The sequence below is a fragment of the Lepidochelys kempii genome, chromosome 2 (genome assembly GCF_965140265.1).
Source record: "Lepidochelys kempii isolate rLepKem1 chromosome 2, rLepKem1.hap2, whole genome shotgun sequence".
In the NCBI taxonomy this organism is placed as follows: Eukaryota; Metazoa; Chordata; order Testudines; family Cheloniidae; genus Lepidochelys; species Lepidochelys kempii.
In genome coordinates this window covers 242,740,988-242,758,706 of record NC_133257.1, presented here as the reverse complement: position 1 = coordinate 242,758,706, position 17,719 = coordinate 242,740,988, and the positions used below count along the sequence as shown (strand labels likewise).

The window sequence follows — 17,719 nt, the reverse complement described above, 5'->3', positions numbered from 1 at the left end:
TTAATATAATACTCCACACACAGATTACAATTCTTGGCTTCTAAGATGCCAGCTACCACATAAACCCCTTTCTGACTTGTTTGTTTTTGTACTTGCATTTAAAACTAAGAATTACCAGTAGGTTTGGAAAATTTCTTTGAAACTTCTTTGTATATTTTTTATTGGTGTTGAATGAGAAAATGGCTTGCCTGCTGTCCGTCTCCTTTTAAACTTTTAGCAGGCATGCAAACATGCCATCCTAAACTTAATGTAGTACATGATTAGAGGAAGATGGGTCATGTGTGCTATCTTGCAGTTGATATAATCTTTTGTATGCAAAGGTTTATTTCTAAGATACTGTACTTCTAGCAGGGATGATTACATAAACTTAGTAAAATGGATCAGCATGAATGGGTTTTTCATTTTTTTTTTCTTTTGCCTTTCTACTTTTCAAAGGTTACTAAGCAATACATACTAAAAAAAATTGCCTAGTGACCCTAGTATCTGTAAAGGAATCATCTTTATTCTAAAATGTATATTGTTTCCTTGACCAAGTGATAAATTGTTGAGAAATTACCTTTTCTAGTCAACTTTCCCAACTACAAGCTTTGTGCTTGCTTCACACTTAACTAAGCAAGTCATAAGAGCAAAAGTGAATCCATTCTTCAGTGTCAGTTTCTCTCCATACCCCAAAAATAGCAAGCATAAAAATTCTAATATACTCATAATTCTATATAGGATGGGGATGATTTTTGGCAAATAAAAAGCATCTATTTTGGTTGAGTGTGAAAAATAATTCTTCAGTTTTTGAAATTACCTAACCTTTTTATTTTAAAAGGTCACAGCTTCAGAAACCAGGGAAGTTATATTTCTCACAGAGCAAGGTAAATACTTGTCAAAAATCCATCAACTTTATTTTTTAGTTTCCACTACAAAAGACTTCTTTTACTAATACAGTTGTTAAATACTAGGATTCCAAAACCTATATAAATTGATTTTTCTTAGTATGTGTGGTGGTAATTCACTAAGTTCATAGATCTCTAAAAATGCAATGAAGTGGTAACTTAAGACCATATGCTTTTAGTAAAGCTAATGATGCAAGACTTTAAAAAGTGCGCCTAAATTCATCCTTAGACAATAAGGGACCGAATTTTAAACAGTGCTGAGCACTGAATTGTTGGGCGCCCAGCACTTTGAAAACCAGGCTATTTTTTAGGTGTCTAAATGTGTACTTTGGCCAAGGTGTTCTAAAACAGTGTGCCTAATGTCTTACTGTTCGAAGAAATGGTATCCAAAGAAGTATTGTGCATACACCTGTGTGACACATTATAATTCTGATTTATCCAAAATGTGAAAAACATAAGTATAACCTTAAATTTACAAAACCTGTTTAAAGAACCTTTTAAACCTTGACTTCAAACTCAGGGACATTTATGCTTTATGTGTGGCCTATCCAGAACCTCTTGGAGAGAGACTTTATACGGAGACTAAATTTTTTTTGGAAAATCATGTACGCCATTTGCACAAGGTAACTATTATATGACTAAAAATATGCATGTTTTGTCACTGTACTTAACAAAGAAATTCTGCAAGTCCTATGTGGATAGATGTAGCTGACGAGTACATATTCTTGCTGCTTTCACTACTCCTTAAAGGGAGTATAAAACATGGTCTCATAACCCAAAAGTAGTACAGTTTGTTACATTTTGTTGGCTTGAGGGGGATTGTAAATGTGTTTAGTGTGACTGGATAACTTCAACTATAATTATTTAAATAGTTTTCCAAAAGCCGCTTATACTTCTTTATTGTTTACTGGTAAAAAAGTTGAAAAAAGGAGGGAGGGGAGAGGATGGGGAAGCAGAAAATTAGATTACCAAAGCATTGTCCAGCTGAGTATTTGCATTATAAACATGTACTAATGAGGATATTTCAGCAATTCTATTTTTGTCATTCATATACCCATTGACTCAATCAAACTATATTTTTTCCAGCATGTAGTATAAATCAAGTTTCCGTGAAATAGAGACTGTCTCAGTTTGTCTTTATGGCTTGAAGTACACTACTGAAACTCATAGTAATCGATTGACTCTGTTATGCTGTCAGAATTGTAATATACTGCACGTGCATAGGTACATGATATTTTGCCATTACATTTGGAAGTGAACGTTTACAATATGGCATGTTTTTTCCTTCATAGCGTGTTCTGGAATCTGAAGAACAAGTACTGGTTATGTATCATAGATACTGGGAAGAATACAGTAAAGGGGCCGACTACATGGACTGTTTATACAGGTAAATTTTGCTAACAAGTTTTTCAGCAGTGTAACTGTAGGTTACTGGAGTAAGGAAGTTTTTGAGAATAATTTGTACAGAGTTGACTAAAGGATGCTGTAGAAGATGAGATAGCTCACCTAATATGGTGGTAGCTTTAGCCATGGTTAGAATATGGCCCAGATCATTAATGACTACTGTTATTATTTGATGGTCTATATGAAATAGGATCGTGATCTCAATTAATGTTTAGTGCAATGGTTCCCAAACTGTGGGGATGATCTAGTGATGATCTGTGGAACACATGCTAGTGGTCCACAAAAAGTTAGCTGGCCAAATTGTGCCAACTCCGTTCTCCGTTTCTACATGCTATGTGCATTAAAGATAGGAGGGAGTTCTTTGTAGCTCCAAAGCTTCTCTTACCCACAGAAGTTGGTCCAATAAAAGATATTACCTCACCCACCTTATCTCTCTGTAGTTCAGTAACCTTGTTGTATGTAAGAATTGTTCAAGTGATGCAATTTCTATCCTTGGTGCAAATAGAATCTGATCTTGCAGGCAAGGCCTTTTTGAATAGCAGTGCCCTTCCTTTGGGTTGGCACCTGCACGCTGAATGGCCTCTTGATTCTTGTAGCGAAAGGCATACAGGACAGTGAGGCCTCAACCATCGCTCAGTTCCTTCTTACTGCCTGTGACTGCAAGATGGAACATTGGCAGCATCTACATCCCTTGCTTCTAGGGATTAGGCTATTACTTTAGTACCTTTTTAGGTAGCTTAGAGTAGTTATTGGGCTAGATTCGTTAGGTTTCATTTTTGCCCACTGACCTTCAAAATAAAACCCCTTTATGGATAGCTGTTTTCTTTCCATGCATGCAAAGCAGCACGAGTGAATGAGACCCCCTAGGAGAAGTGGGTGGAAAGAACAGGAGAAGCCAAGTTAATACTGATGTTCTTACTCTATATTATGTAAAACTTTAAATTTGACACTTCATTGATTTTTTTGCATGTGTATAAGCTTCACAAGTTCATTTGTGAGGACTATACCATCATGTCTCACTTAAAAATCCTGCTTTTCTCAAGGTTTTTTCTAAATTACTTGTATAGTGAGAAGGCCATATGAAAATAAAAATGTTATCTTCAGTTTCTGGTATAAAGGTGGACACCTGTATAGTTTCCGAAGAACTTGTTGGATGAAGATTCTAGGCTTGCAATACAGCATTCCGGTTTTATATACATAAAATTTGCTTTTCCTGTTCTTTCTACTCAAAGGGTTTATTTGAACTGATAGACTTGGTGCCAATTGATTCAGCTAAGGGAGTGGCTCCTTTCCAAACATGCCTAGAAAGAAATTTAGTTTATGCTGTGAGAGGAAGAAAAGGATGCAATCTTCTCTCCTTTGAACTTGTTTGATTCCCAGTCTTTGCTTTGTTTTTTTTTTTGTCTTGCGGTAGTGCCTAGAGGCCCCAGTTGAGGATCAGACCCATTGTGGTACACACTGTGCAACATAGCAAAAAGATTATCCATGCCCCAAGATCTTATAATTTAAATATAAGACAGGATACCAGGCGGATATGACAAATAGTTGACTTAAGCACACGATAACATACTGATCATAATCCTCAACTGATAAGCAGCAGTTACATCTCTCCAGCTGTCTAATTGTCAATTGTTTTATAGGCATCATGGCAGAAGTATAGTAAGGAGAAATTTGAAGGGCAATGCAGTGGCTTTAAAGGTAGCATGCATGAAAGAGTGAAGAGCTGATTGAAAAGTTGGATAAAGGGAACAGTGTTGGGGTAGGAATGATGCTGGGGGTGGAGTAGAGCTGGAAGTTTGGTGCTTGCTCCTTGTGTGGGCTGGCACAGGTCCCGCTGCGTGCCTCCCCAAATAGTCCTTGGGGATGAGGGGGCCACAGTTCGGGGATCACTGCTCTACTCACTGTTGTAGCCTAAGTATTTATTTAAACTGACTCAGAATGTCTCATTCCCTAGACCTTTAGTCTTACCTATATTGCTTTCAAGCTTAGGCTTTGGCAAAATTGGAATTCACCCCTATAATGACTAGAAGATATAGCTGCTAGCCACTGAAATTTTACATTGATAGATACTAGCAGTTTCAGAAGCCCTTAGTGGGCATGATCAATAGTGGGTAAACGTAGCATATGAGGGGCATTAGTTGCACTGCATTGAGGTCTCTTCCAACCCTGATATTCTATGATTGTTAAATGGTGTATTCTTATTGAAGGCATTTTCAAATCCGCAGGTGGTGTTATGCAATACATGTGCAGCGAGGGCCTGTGTCTGCAAAGAGTTACAAGTGTGCATATAGTTACTCCTGTGTGAACTCTATACAGGAGTATTTAGGTGCATAGTCCTAACTATTTGCAGAATTACTCCCTATGTACATTGTGGTGCATGTTAACGTGGTGTTCGTCACATAAATACCAATCCATTACACATTGACACTAATCCTAATTCAAAAATTCATATGAATAAAAATCCACTTGTATTGTATTGTGTAATATATAAATTGGATTTCACTGACACTGTTTTGCGTAATTTTTCTGGGAGTGTTCCATTTTTGAACAAGTGTGGAGTTAAACTAGGACTACAGATGTTAGAGCCATTCCAGCCCCTTGGGTAGTGTGTCTTTCTGGCATATGTGTGATTTAGTCGCTTGTGATGACTGTGGTTTACACATGTTGGATCACGGGTTTTTGTAAGAGATACTTTGTGTAAATGTAGTACATATTACTTAGAGGGTCAAAAATGTACAGGTTTATCTGAATTACAATATCTGAGTAGTCCACCTGCCAACAATGAGAACCAGTTTTGTAATTAGATGAAGCTATATTTTATCCTTTAAAATTCAGGGCCAGCAATACTGGCCCTAATTTTTATTCCTGCTTTGAAGATAATATTGTGGAGTTGAAGAACTTTCAGCTAAGAAGGAATTTTTATGTCCATATTTTATGTGTTTAAGCATTTGAAAAGAAAATGTTGCAACTTTCACTGTAGTATTGGGGATGCTACTGCCCTTGGAGTATGAGATATGTAAAAACGATTCAGAGAGCCACATGGCAGCTTTTTTTGTACTTCACTGGCTAATTCAAAAAAATTCCCATTAGCTACAAGAAAACTAGCAGATCAGTGGATATTATGGACATAAGTATTGTATGAATAAGGAAACTATGGGGCATGAATCACATTACATTTAGTACATTCTTGTCTAAAGCTTCCTGATAAAGACACTTTAAAAAGCCTGAATAATGTAAAATAAATACTAAAGATAAGGGGTTTTTTTTGTATTAGTGGTAAGAAAATTAATGTTCTTTACATAATGCTTCATGAAAGTAAAATCAGCTGAACACTGTCATTCTTTCGTTTCTTTTAATCTTTGAGTTAGATACAGTCTAGTAGTGACATGTCTTTAATCTAGGTTGTGAATCTTAAATTGTTTGGCTGTTAAAACTAAGTAATGCAAAGATTTTAATGTCCTTGAGGTACCTGTGCTAAAATAATAAAGTAATGTCTCCTATCTATTTGTTAGTCCTCTTCAAATTAACACAGAACTCTCTTCTAAATGTCATTAAGATTTGATACATTAAAGTATTGTACAAAATGCTTGGTGGGGGAAAAAACTGATAACATAATTGTCACTGAGTAGATGAGTAAGGAGTTACTCATAACTTTATCTCAATGTTGCTGAACATGTTTTGATTTCCCTATTAAAAACAAGTCTGAACTCCATTTCAAAATAGGATTCTATTATCAAGATTAAATTTATGATACATAACCACCTTTATAGTTATCTTTCCCATAGATCTTTCTTTGTTGTAGTAGTACTGAAGGAACAAGCCTGGCCCATTATGCTCTTCACTATACAAACATTATAAATGACCCTTCCTTTCCCAAGCAATAGAATTAATTTGCTAAAAATGGTACAAAGGAATATTTGACCTTGAATAAATTTCTGTTTTAGAATTCTGATGTGCCAGAATCTCCTAGTTGAGGTCCATGATTACAATTCTGGTAATTCAGCTGGCCAACATAAGAGCTAAATGAGGAACCAAGTTAAACATTGTAGCTTATTTCTGTTGTGGTTCTCATACATGCTTTCCTCAGTGGCTTTAATGGTGTGAGTTTCTGCTATGTACTGTGCTTTTAGTTCCAAAACTGCCCACTTTCCATCTGCCAAAAAACGTCCTCTTACCCTTGGAATTTCTTAAAATGACTCTCCATTGTAGGCACAGCAAATGGTCTATGTGAATGTTTACTATGTTAATACATAACCTTTTTATTTCTCTAGTCTTACTTCCTCCACTATAATCTCTTTAGGGAATAACTTTCTATACATGAGGCATCTTACACCACTTCAGAAGTTAATTCCTTGAATGTCTATATGTCACCTGATAGCATTAATTCAATTCTATGCATGAATTATTTCAGTCTGCTGCTATAGTTGGATTTGAAAACTTGGCTCTCTGAGTTCTGAATTGCTTCTACTTATCAGGAGTGAAAGGTGAACAAGGGGAATTGATACTTGTATCTACTGAATATGAGCAGAGTTTTGTTTTATTAAAAATGTCACTAGCATTAAAGACTTGACATTCATGATGCACTCTCGCTGTAAGCTCTTCAAAAGAGTCTACTTCTGTGTATAGTGTGTAGTCCAGAGGGGTCTAGTATTGTTCCATTTTAATTGTATGCTGACGTTGGAGTCTCAAGATCACTGGCTGTAATGCTACTTGTAGCGCTTTTGATAATAAGTGAACTCTGATTATATTAATAAATATTCACAAAGCTCTGACGGCTAGTTATCCCTATCTTACAGATCTGTAAACTTAAACAGAAGTTGTGAATTGACCAAGGCTATAGAGTGAATTAGTGACAGAGGCATAATTAGAAAGTAGGACGTTGTTTTCTACAGCGGCTCATGCCAGTTGAGCATGCATGGTACTAGATACTGTTGGCCATTAGATTCTCTCCTTCTCCTCCCCTCCCCCCAAAAAAAAAACCACAAACAAAAAAAACACTTAACATCTGGTATGATTTTATCCAGTTTGAAATTTTGGTATTAACGGATACTGTCAGTTGAGTTAAGCTTGTGTGCTTCTGTTAACTGATCCTAGTTTTGAATGTCAGGGACTGGAGACACCATTCTCAGTGAAAAATCTTTGACTCCAGAATAGTCTTCCCTTAAGCCATGTCTACGCTGTCAAGCTTACAGTGGCACAGCTGTACCAATACAGCTGTGCCACTGTAAGATCGCTCTTGTAGCCACGTTCTGCCGACAGGGGAGAGCATTCCCACAACATAGTGCTATGCACACGAGCACTTATGCAGGCAAAATTTATGTCACTGTGGGTGTTTCTCACACCAATGAGCGACGTAAGTTTTGTCAACATAAGTGGAAGTGTAGACATAGTCTTTGACTTACTGGGCCCGATACAAGGTTGTTCCTGTATTTATAGGTAAACCTATTTTATTACCTTCAGTGTTAAACTATTTCCTTTAAATCTAAAATGTCTTGTGTGCTCTAGCCCAATAGGCTATTTCCCCATTATTTTTTTGAAGTCTCAGTTTTTAGGAAAGTTTTAGGTGTCCCCTCAGAGTTTTACAACTGCGGTTTTCCTATATCAGGGTGTCGGATGGACAGTGGGGAGATTTTTGGTTTGACTTCTAATTTGTGGTATTTTCACCCTAAGGCTTATATGGATGCACTTTTTTTAAATTTTTTTTTTTTAACAAAGGCAAAGAAATAGCACAGTGGTTCCCAAACTGGGCTTCATGAACTCCCATGTTACAGGAGGTTCCATAGGGACCCTGGGCAGTACGAAGCCAGCAGTTCAGAGCCTTGGGAACTTCCAAGAGCTAAGCAGATCAAAGCAAGCATATCTATCTGACTGAGGAGATTTAAACTTCAAGATTCCTCTTACAAAATAGAAAGAGAGGTGGATATTTTTTTGCTGTTTTTAAAATTAAACATGCTGCTAGTGTGTTTAAATTATTATGAAGAACAAGTTTAAGCTTTATTATGTGCGTTGTTCTCCTGGACTGCTCAAGACTTGCATGCTTGTGTAGGAGGAACTCTTTGAGTTGGTTTCTTAAGTAACTTCATGCTGTTTCACATCTGATACGCCTTGATGCAACATAGGAGCCAGAGGTGCCAGTATGTGGGGGTGATGAGGATCATGTGGCCTCCATGGGCCCCCCCACTTTTCCAGCAGAGTGCATGGGGACTTCAGTCCCGTGCCCCTCTTTACTACTGGCTCCTCTGACAGGAGCCTTGTTTTATAACGGGCTTAATCAAAAGTGATACAAGCTACAAAAGTGAGATCTTGGAAGAGTGTTACTGTTTTCATAATGTAATAAAAACACTGTAATGATTGATAATGTATAATGTCATAAAAACAAACTTTGTATTGCCAAGATCACTGCTTTATAATTTATGCTGAGGTAAGGGAGAATATCGATCAAACTATTCATTTTTTTTAGAATAGCAGCCGTGTTAGTCTGTATTCGCAAAAAGAAACTGAGTACTTGTGGCACCTTAAAGACTAACAAGTTTATTTGAGCATAAGCTTTTGTGATCCGATGAAGTGAGCTGTAGCTCACGAAAGCTTATGCTCAAATAAACTTGTTAGTCTCTAAGGTGCCACAGGTACTCCTTTCCTTTATTCATTTTTAGGAAGGGGTTCGCAGGTGGTTAATGTTTGGGAACCACTGAAATAGCATGGAATCCTTTTAATTTTTGGTAATGCTGTTATCTGAAATAAGCGATTGTGCTTGGAATTTTATATTTGAGGGTTCATGTTAGTGGTTCTCAAACTTTTTACCATGAGATTATACTTCTATCAGAGCAGACAAGCTCAGGTCATGGATTCATTTTAGTTTACATTACACTAAACTCATATGAAAACCGACATAAAAGAATAAAAATAAAAATCTGTGTGTTATACAGTTACAATAGCTTTCACATTGATCTGTTTCCTTGAGGTAGATGAACTTGTTTTTCTGTGCCCAGTTTCTTTGGGGGTGGAAATGTTGACCCAAATTGAATCGTGACCAAGCCACCAGGCTAAAAATAGTGTTTGCAGGGAGCCCTTGTCTGTCTAGAACATAAGAATATTGCCAGAGGATGTTGTGAAGGCCAAGACTATAACAGAGTTCAAAAAAGAACTAGATACATTTTATGGACGGTAGGTCCATCAATGGCCATTAGCCAGGATTGGCAGGGATGGTGTTCCTAGCTTACCGGTTCTCAACTCCTGGACCATGTGCAACCCAGTTAACACACAATTGTGGCCCAGCTCAGCTGTGCTAAAGGCCGGCCCCCATGGCGGGGTCCAGGTTTTCGGCAGCTCAGTGGGGTCTTGGCTATCCAGCGCAGCAGGGTCCGGGGAAGAGGCTGCCTTGCCCCTGCAGCCCAGGTAACGCATATGTGGCCCACAGTGACAAATAAGTTGAGAACCACTGCCCTAGCCTTGGTTTGCCAGAAGCTGGGAAGGGATGGCAAGGGATGGATCATTGGATGAATACCTGCTCTGTTCATTCCCTCTGGGGTGACTGGCATTGGCCACTGCCAGAGGACAAGATGCTGGGCTAGATGGACCTTTGGTCTGACCTAGTATGCCCCGTTATGTTCAGTAGTTGGAAGTTGAAGCTAGACCATTTCAGACTGGAAATAAGGTGTACATTTTTACTAGTGAGAATAATTAACATTGGAACAATTTACCAAGGGTTGTGATGGATTCTCCATTACTGGCCATTTTAAAGCAAGAGTGTATGGTTTTTCTACAAGGTATGGCCTAGGACTGACTTCGGGGAAGTTCTATGGCCCTGTAATAGAAGAGGTCAGACTAGATAACAGTGGTCTCTTCTTGCCTTGGACTCCATGAAAATGTTCCTGCCTGGACAGGACCACCATCCCTCTGCTGCCTGATAACCCACAGTTGTGATTTTGAGTGGAGGAGGAGGAGAGTATCACTGTTTATAGTGTCAAAGCTACAGTTGCCACCAGACTGCTGGTGTATCGCTGGATAGGAAACCTTGCTCAGATCCTGCTACCCTGCTTAGATGAATGAGACCTACCAATTGGAGCTGGAACAGGCATACAGGAACTATAAAAGAAAATGTCATACAGCATTTTACCTTGTCTTAATTTCAAGACTGTAAATTAAAGAGGCAGGTATCAAGACCTACAGAACCCGTGTACCTATTTTGAACTACAGTTTCCCCTCTCAGGGAGTGGCGGATTATTACAGAAGGGAATGTTTACCTCCGAAAGGATCTGTCCAACACACTATTTGCTTTTTTCCCCTCTACAGTACTGTTAGGACCTTAACTGCACAATGGACACAATAAACCACTTTTTTTACTTACCCTGCACTTTGAAGAGCACATGGTCCATGTGTTGTCATTGATGATAATATTGTATTTCTTTGATGTGAAGAAAAATAGAAAATTTACTTTCTTGAAATGAGTGTGGACATGCTGTTTCAGTAGTGATCTCCCTAATACCATGTACAATGGTAAATATTACATATTTACTTTTGATATTCCCATTTATTCAACCAAGACTTGTAGTTGTCCTTTTATCATAGCATTACACCTCCTGGCTTATATTCTGTTGGTTATCTATAATTCCTAAATCCTTTTTGAAGCCACTGCTTTCTAGAGTACAATTTCTCTATCCCTCTTACTCAATTTTTCTATTAAATATGATTCCCCCCACTTTAATTACAAATAGAAATATTGGCCAAGATTTTTGAGTGACTAGTAATTTTTGGGTGTCCAACTTCGATGTTTTAAAACCTCCTGCTTTTCAGAAAATGTTAAGAATTGTGACAGGGTCAGGCCAGATGACTACAGGAGAGTAATAGAAGGCAGATATATTAGCCCCAGGCTAAGTAGGTCCCTTTTCCCTGAGTAAGGTAACAGGGAAGGTTCAAGAACAATCAGGAACCTTCTGGAGACAATTGAGACAGGCTCATGAGAACACTTGCAGCCAATCAAGAAGCTGCTAGACTCAATTAAGGCAGGCTAATCAGGGTACCTGGGTTTTAAAAAGGAGCTCACTTCAGTTTGTGGTGTGCATGTGAGGAGCTGGGACCAAGAGGCACTAGGAGCTGAGAGTGAGAACGCGGACTGTTGGAGGACTGAGGAGTACAAGCATCATCAGACACCAGGAAGAACCTCCTATGGTGAGGCTAAAGAAGGTGTTGGGAGGAGGCCATGGGGAAGTAGCCCAGGGAGTTGTAGCTGTTGCACAGCTGCTCCAGGAGGCACTCTAGAGACAGGTACTCTAGGCCCTGGGCTGGAACCTGGAGTAGAGGGCGGGCCTAGGTTCCCCCCAAACCTCCCAACTCCTGGTCAGACACAGGAGTTGTTGGCCTGGACTGTGGGTTCATGAAAATGGCCAAACTGAGGGCTGCTGTGAAGCTCCAAGGCGAGCAAATCCACCAGTAAGCACAAGACCCACCACGGTAGAGGAGGAACTTTGTCACAGTATCCACCATCCAAGAAAAGACGCTTTGAGGGTGTCTCAACCTGAACATCCCAAATGGCTAGATACAATAGAAAGTGTTGGTAGTGTGTTTATACTTCTGTCAACTTCATCCCTGAAGCAACAACATTACTAATGTTATAAGCACACATCTAAGAGCTGGGATTGTTAATTTGTGTTTGTTTTCAGCTGGCCCTGCAGAAGAAGGGAAAGTATCTTATACAACTAAAGATTCTCTTTAATCTAAAAATGAAATTTAAAAAATACATATTAATAAAGCTCACATAGCAAAAAGTTCTGGCTAAAGCACTGCACTACCCAGTAATTTAATTACGAGCAAAACCTATTGAAGTATTACAGAACTATATTATAGAGCAGCACCATTTGTATAAAATGGCACACTTAAGGTCAGGGCCAGAGAAGTATTGTGCCAACCTATTCCCCTTGATGTATACCATTGACTTTAAGCCTAAGGATCCTTCAAAATGTGAAACACATTCTTGTTGATCACTGATATCTTCACTTGGAAGGGAGCTGCACCTTTATGAAATATGAAGAATGTGCTGTGTTTTGCCTTCAGTGAAGTGCTCGCTCATTTGAATCTGAATAAGTAATAAAAGTTGCACAGCAAGATTTGCATTTTAGTTTGTGGAGATGAAAATTGGCTATTACCCCCGTCTGTTTGTACCAAATCATAGTAAATGCCTTTAACAATTATAGTACTTGTAAATAATCACCCATACAATTTACACAGCAGAAAAGAAGACTGCTGGACTGAATATTCATACATGAGCTGAATGGGTTATACATATTGTCTAATAATGCATGTATAAGTCCAAAGATGAGTACAGAACCATTAAATTGTGAACCTACATTAAAAATGGTACCCTCTGCTTTCTTTAATGAGCTTGTACTGCTTTTTATTCCTGTTAATTCTGAAGAACCCAATACAGCTTACACAGATTCTGATCCTCCTTAGCTGCCATCAGAATTGTTTGCTAGGTTCTAGTTAGGTGCATACTGAGAGTACAATTTCAGTACAGTGGAATTAAACAGATATAACTTGACTAATGTAGCTTGCAGAACTTTCATTGTGCGAGAAGGAAATAACCTGATTTGACTCTGAGCCTAGGCTTAATTTACAGGGCTAGCACTTGGGAGGTGTGAGGATTTTTTTAACATGCAAACTGGAATACAGGGACCCCCTAATACTTTTTTTTTTTTTTTTTGGAGTTGCTGTTCAGTGTATAACTACAATTTAGGAGTAGGTAACATTTTTGTAACCTTATGTGGAATTCTTTATTTACTATTTTCTGATACACAAAAAGATACTAAGCACATCACAGAAACAAGTAAGGACTCATCTGCCCTGTAGAATTTACACAACAGGTGATGTGACGACGTGGCTCATTGATGGATAGAAAGAGGCAGGGGCTAGGGTTTGAGACAGTAAAACATGTTCCTCTCCTGGCAGTTCAGTTATGTCGAGCTTTTTTTATTTCCATTTTACTTCTCAGGCAATAAGGCAAGAATGAGCAGATAAAACAAAATTCAGTTAATGAATTGGATAAGTCAGCCCAGATAGCAAGACTTACAAAGAATCTGTTAAAACACATTAATCAGCAATGGATACAGCAGTTAGATATGTAGATATCCAAATGTGCTTCTAAAACAAGCAAAAAATTTGAGTAGGTATAGTTCTGCATGATCCAATTGCATGTAATTATAAATTGGCAAGATCATGTACTATTGTTTGTCAAGTGATCATTAAGCATGCAACAATTAGCATCATAAAGCAAAATTATGAGTCTCAGGTGTTAAAGTGACATCCACTTCATAACATCTTCCCGCTTCTCTCCTTTGTGATTCTCCCTACTTTCTAAAAAGAATGGTGCTAATTTATGTCTGCACATATTGGAGCTAAATGTATATACATTTTTCAGTTGAAGAGTAGTAGATTTAAATTCTGACAACTTGGATCTACATTAATAATGAGCAAATCTTATAACAGTAAAGCATAATTAATCCCTCACCGAGGTCTTGCTTCTGTTTAAAGGGATAGTGTCAGGTCAATTTTGGCCTATAAGTTTCACTAAACCTATTACGTAATTTGAGGCTAAGAGATGTATTTATATATTTTTAAAAAATCAACAGCAAGTTTTTTAACTGACCGTGCCACCCACCTCCTAGTTCCCTGCTGTGTTTACAACACAAACTTTGCAGCACTGGGAAGCTGTAAGTGAAATGACTCCATTTTAGCTTTTTTTTTTTTTTTTTAAACTGTGTATTTGTATGAGTTGTAAGTGGTGGTTAAACTTGCCTCGTGTCCTCTAAAGCATTGGTTGTATCTGGTTTGAGGTAGGGTGTGTATGTGGTTTTTTTTGTTTTGGTTTGGTGGTGGGGTTTTTTTGGTCAGTGATCGTCTTAGAAGTGTGCAATTATTTTCACTGGGACTACTTTTGTAGTGGTGAGAAAGTGGTTGTATTTTTAAGGAATCATTTTCTGTGGTACCCTGAAACTCTACTTCCCCTTTTTATTTCTTACGTTGCAACTTATTGATCTCCCTATCAGTCCAACTTTGCAATTAATCCTTTTATCAACATACATTCAAAGATGTTGGCTGGTTTATTTCTTCTCAATCTGGTTTGGATCCAAGGTAGTGGTATAACTGGAATAATTCATAGAAATCTGATTTTTGAAGTTTGTATTATCTCAATTTCTCAAATGTCAGGTCTGCTTTGTAAGAATTGATCTAAGTAAAATATTTAACTAGGAAAAACAAATGTTTGTGGGACAAGGGGCAGTCACAGATTTTTAAAACAAGACTATCATAATCGTTCCTTCTGGTCTGACCTCTTGCACAACAAAGGCCAGAGAATTTTGTTCAATAATTTCTACTTTAAGATCATAACTCCTGGTTTTGAGGTAGAGCATATCTCTTAGAAAGATCTCCAATCTTCATTTAAAGACTTGAAGTGATGGAGAATCCATCAGACCTTGGATCATCTTTGTAGCTCTTTTCAGAACTCTTTCCAGTTTGACATCCTTTTTGAATTGTGAATTCCAGAACTGGGTAGTATTCCGGTAAGTCTCGCAAATGCTATACTTAGAGGTAATGTCAGCTCCCTATTCCTACTCTCTGTCCCCCATCTACTACATTCAATGACCAAGTTAGCCCTTTTAGCCACTTCATTGCACTATGAGGTCCATAGTGCAGTTAGTTATCTACCATGACTAAAGCTAAGATTTTTGTCATGGTTATTTTAATAAAAGTCATGGACAGGTCACGGGCAATAAATCAAAATTCACAGAAGCTGTGACCTGTCTGTGTGACTTTTGCTGCTGTGGCTCCATGGTTTCCCCTGCACCATGGTGGCTGGGAGACATGGGGTTCCCTCTCTGCCTGCGGCATCTGGGAGCTGCAGGGTGACCATATTTCCCAAAGAGAAAAACGGGACATCCCCAGTCACTTGCCCAAGGCTGTCTCCCGTCACTGGAATCCTGAGGAGGGCCCCCTCAGGAGTCTGTCACCTGTCGCTGGAATCTTGCAGGGGGCCCCTTGTTCCGGCTGTCATCTGTCACTGAAACCCTGCCAGGGCCCTGCTGGCTACCAGCTGCAGAGTCCCACAGCCCTGTGGTTGAAGCAGAGAATGTCATGGAGTCTCTGGAAGTCACGGATTGTGTGTCAAAAACATAGCCTTAACCATGACTTCCAAATGCTTTTTACAGTCACTACTTTCTAGGATACAGTAATCCATTGTGTTAGTGTTACCTACATTCAAGTTTGGGATATCCAAAAAATACCTTGTATTAGTTGGGTCAGGAAGCCTTTAGTATAGGTTTAAGTGTTTCTAAATAGGAAGGGTATTTTTAGTTGATGTGTTTTGAGTGCAGTGTTTTCCTTTATAGAGTTTTTGATGAATGCTGATTTTTCTGGGTAAATGTAGGACAAAATATGACTGTTACGCACATCATCACACTTCACTACACTTGGGGAATCTGAAATCAAGCAAAGTAAATGTTACCAGGCAGAGATTACTTTTTTCATTTATCAAAAGAGCACAAGTAATGAGAAGTAAACTTAGATTTAAAAAAAAAAAGTTCTGTTGTCTAAGAAACAGGTAAGGACTTTTGTTTGCAACCTGTAATTTTAAAGCTGATACTCTAATATTTGTCCATCACTTGGAAGTTATAAAACTGTATACAGTATGTACTGAGAATTATAGCCATACATGTCAAAACATAGTGCCTTTTGGAACAGGTCTGATCCAATTAATAATGGCATCTTGTATTTACTGACAATTTTTATGTGCAAGTACTCCAAGATAAATACTGACTAAAATAATAAATCAAGCAATTGTTTCACATGCTGTATAAAAGTCATTAACATCTAAGAGCTAATGGGATAAGATCATGTGATATTAAAATAAATATTAAATTCATTCTCAATTGTGTTTTCAGAATTCCTTATGGAATTCCAGTGTGATACTGTGGCCAGAAGGGCTAATGCATGCCTTATACGTGTTGAGAGTTGAATATGGAATAAGGGTAGGGAAGTTGTGTTATCTCTGTACTTGACACTGGTCTGACTGCTACTGGAATACTGTCTCCATGTCTGGTGTTGTAAAATCAAGAAAGATGTTGATAAATTGAGGAGGATTCAGAGAAGAGCCATAAAAGATAGGAAAACATGCCTTATAGTGAAAGAATCCAGAAGCTCAGTCTGTTTAGCTTAACCAAGATAAGTACCTAAATGGTGAACAAAACTTCGGTAATGAGCTCTTCAATCTAGCAGACAAAAGTATAACAAGCTCCAGTGGCCGGAAGTCTGGAGCTGCGAGGGTTATTAACCATATGCACATGAAATTGCTAGTTAGTATCAAGGATTTTTAATACAACTATTCAGGAGTAATACCCTATGATTGGAGAATAGCTAACGTCAGACCTGTGTTTTAAGAAAGGGGGAAGTTATCTGGGCAATCACAGACCTGTTAGTCTAACCTCAATAGTATGGAAGACTGTGGACCACATGATGAAAGAAAGGAAAAGAAAAAACTAATGAAGGTAAATGGCAAAGGGAGTGTAATGCACCATAGGAACATGGGTTTACCAAGGGTAGATTGTGCCGGAATAACCTGATTTCCTTCTTTGTGAAAGTAATTTTTATATATATATATATATAAGGAAAATCAATAATATACCTAGACTTCAATAAAGCATTTGACACTATACCAAATAGCAAATTATTAGTTAAATTAGAGAAGGTGGGGATTAGCACAAGAACTGTAGGTACATAGGGAACTGGCTAATGAAGAGAAGGGAAAGGTGGTGCTGAAAAGTGGAGGGAGGTTACTAGTGGAGGGTTTCAGATTTGAGGGAGGTTACTAGTGGAGTTCCTCAAGATCTTTCTTGGGATTAGTCTTCCTCAGTATTTTTATTATTGACCTTGGCACTAAAAGTAGGAATGTGCCAATGAAATTTCCTGATGATACAAAGTTGGAAGTTATCAATACAGAGGAGAATCAAAACATTATACAGAAATATCTGGCAGACCTTGAAGACTGGAATGATGGGATTAAAGTCAAAGGTAAAAAGTACAAAGTCATGCACTACGGCAGGGGTCCCCAATGCGGTGCCCGCAGGTGCAATGGCACCAGCCGGGGAAGTTGTGTGCTCCCGCAGGATACCGCACTGCTGAAATGCCGCCACTCAGCGAGGCCGCCGGCGAACTGCCCACCGAAATGCCGTCGAGAAACGGGCAACGTTTCTCGGAGGCGACACTTCTTTCCACTGCCGCTTCTACGCGGCATTTTGGCGGCGGGATGTCTGGCGCCCACCACAGTCTTCTGGGAATAGGAAAGTACTATTCCTACAGAAAGGTTGGGGACCGCTGCACTAGGGTCTAATAATAAGTTCTGCTACAAGCTGGGGTCTCCTCAATTGGAAATGATCGAGGAAGAG

General features: G+C 38.6%; 1 protein-coding gene across 8 annotated transcripts in view; it reads left to right on the top strand.

Moving 5' to 3' along the window:
* CUL2 (cullin 2) overlaps positions 1 to 17,719 on the top strand; it is an 88,835-nt gene that overhangs the window by 13,067 nt on the left and 58,049 nt on the right. For all 8 annotated transcript variants that reach the window (XR_012157612.1, XM_073334443.1, XM_073334445.1 and 5 more), the window contains 2 exons: positions 1,405 to 1,507; positions 2,177 to 2,271. Coding sequence is in view for 7 of the 8 variants with exons in the window: in XM_073334443.1 (XP_073190544.1) it covers positions 1,405 to 1,507; positions 2,177 to 2,271 (198 nt within the window). In the remaining variant the exon portion in view is untranslated. The remainder of the gene's footprint in view (positions 1 to 1,404; positions 1,508 to 2,176; positions 2,272 to 17,719) is intronic.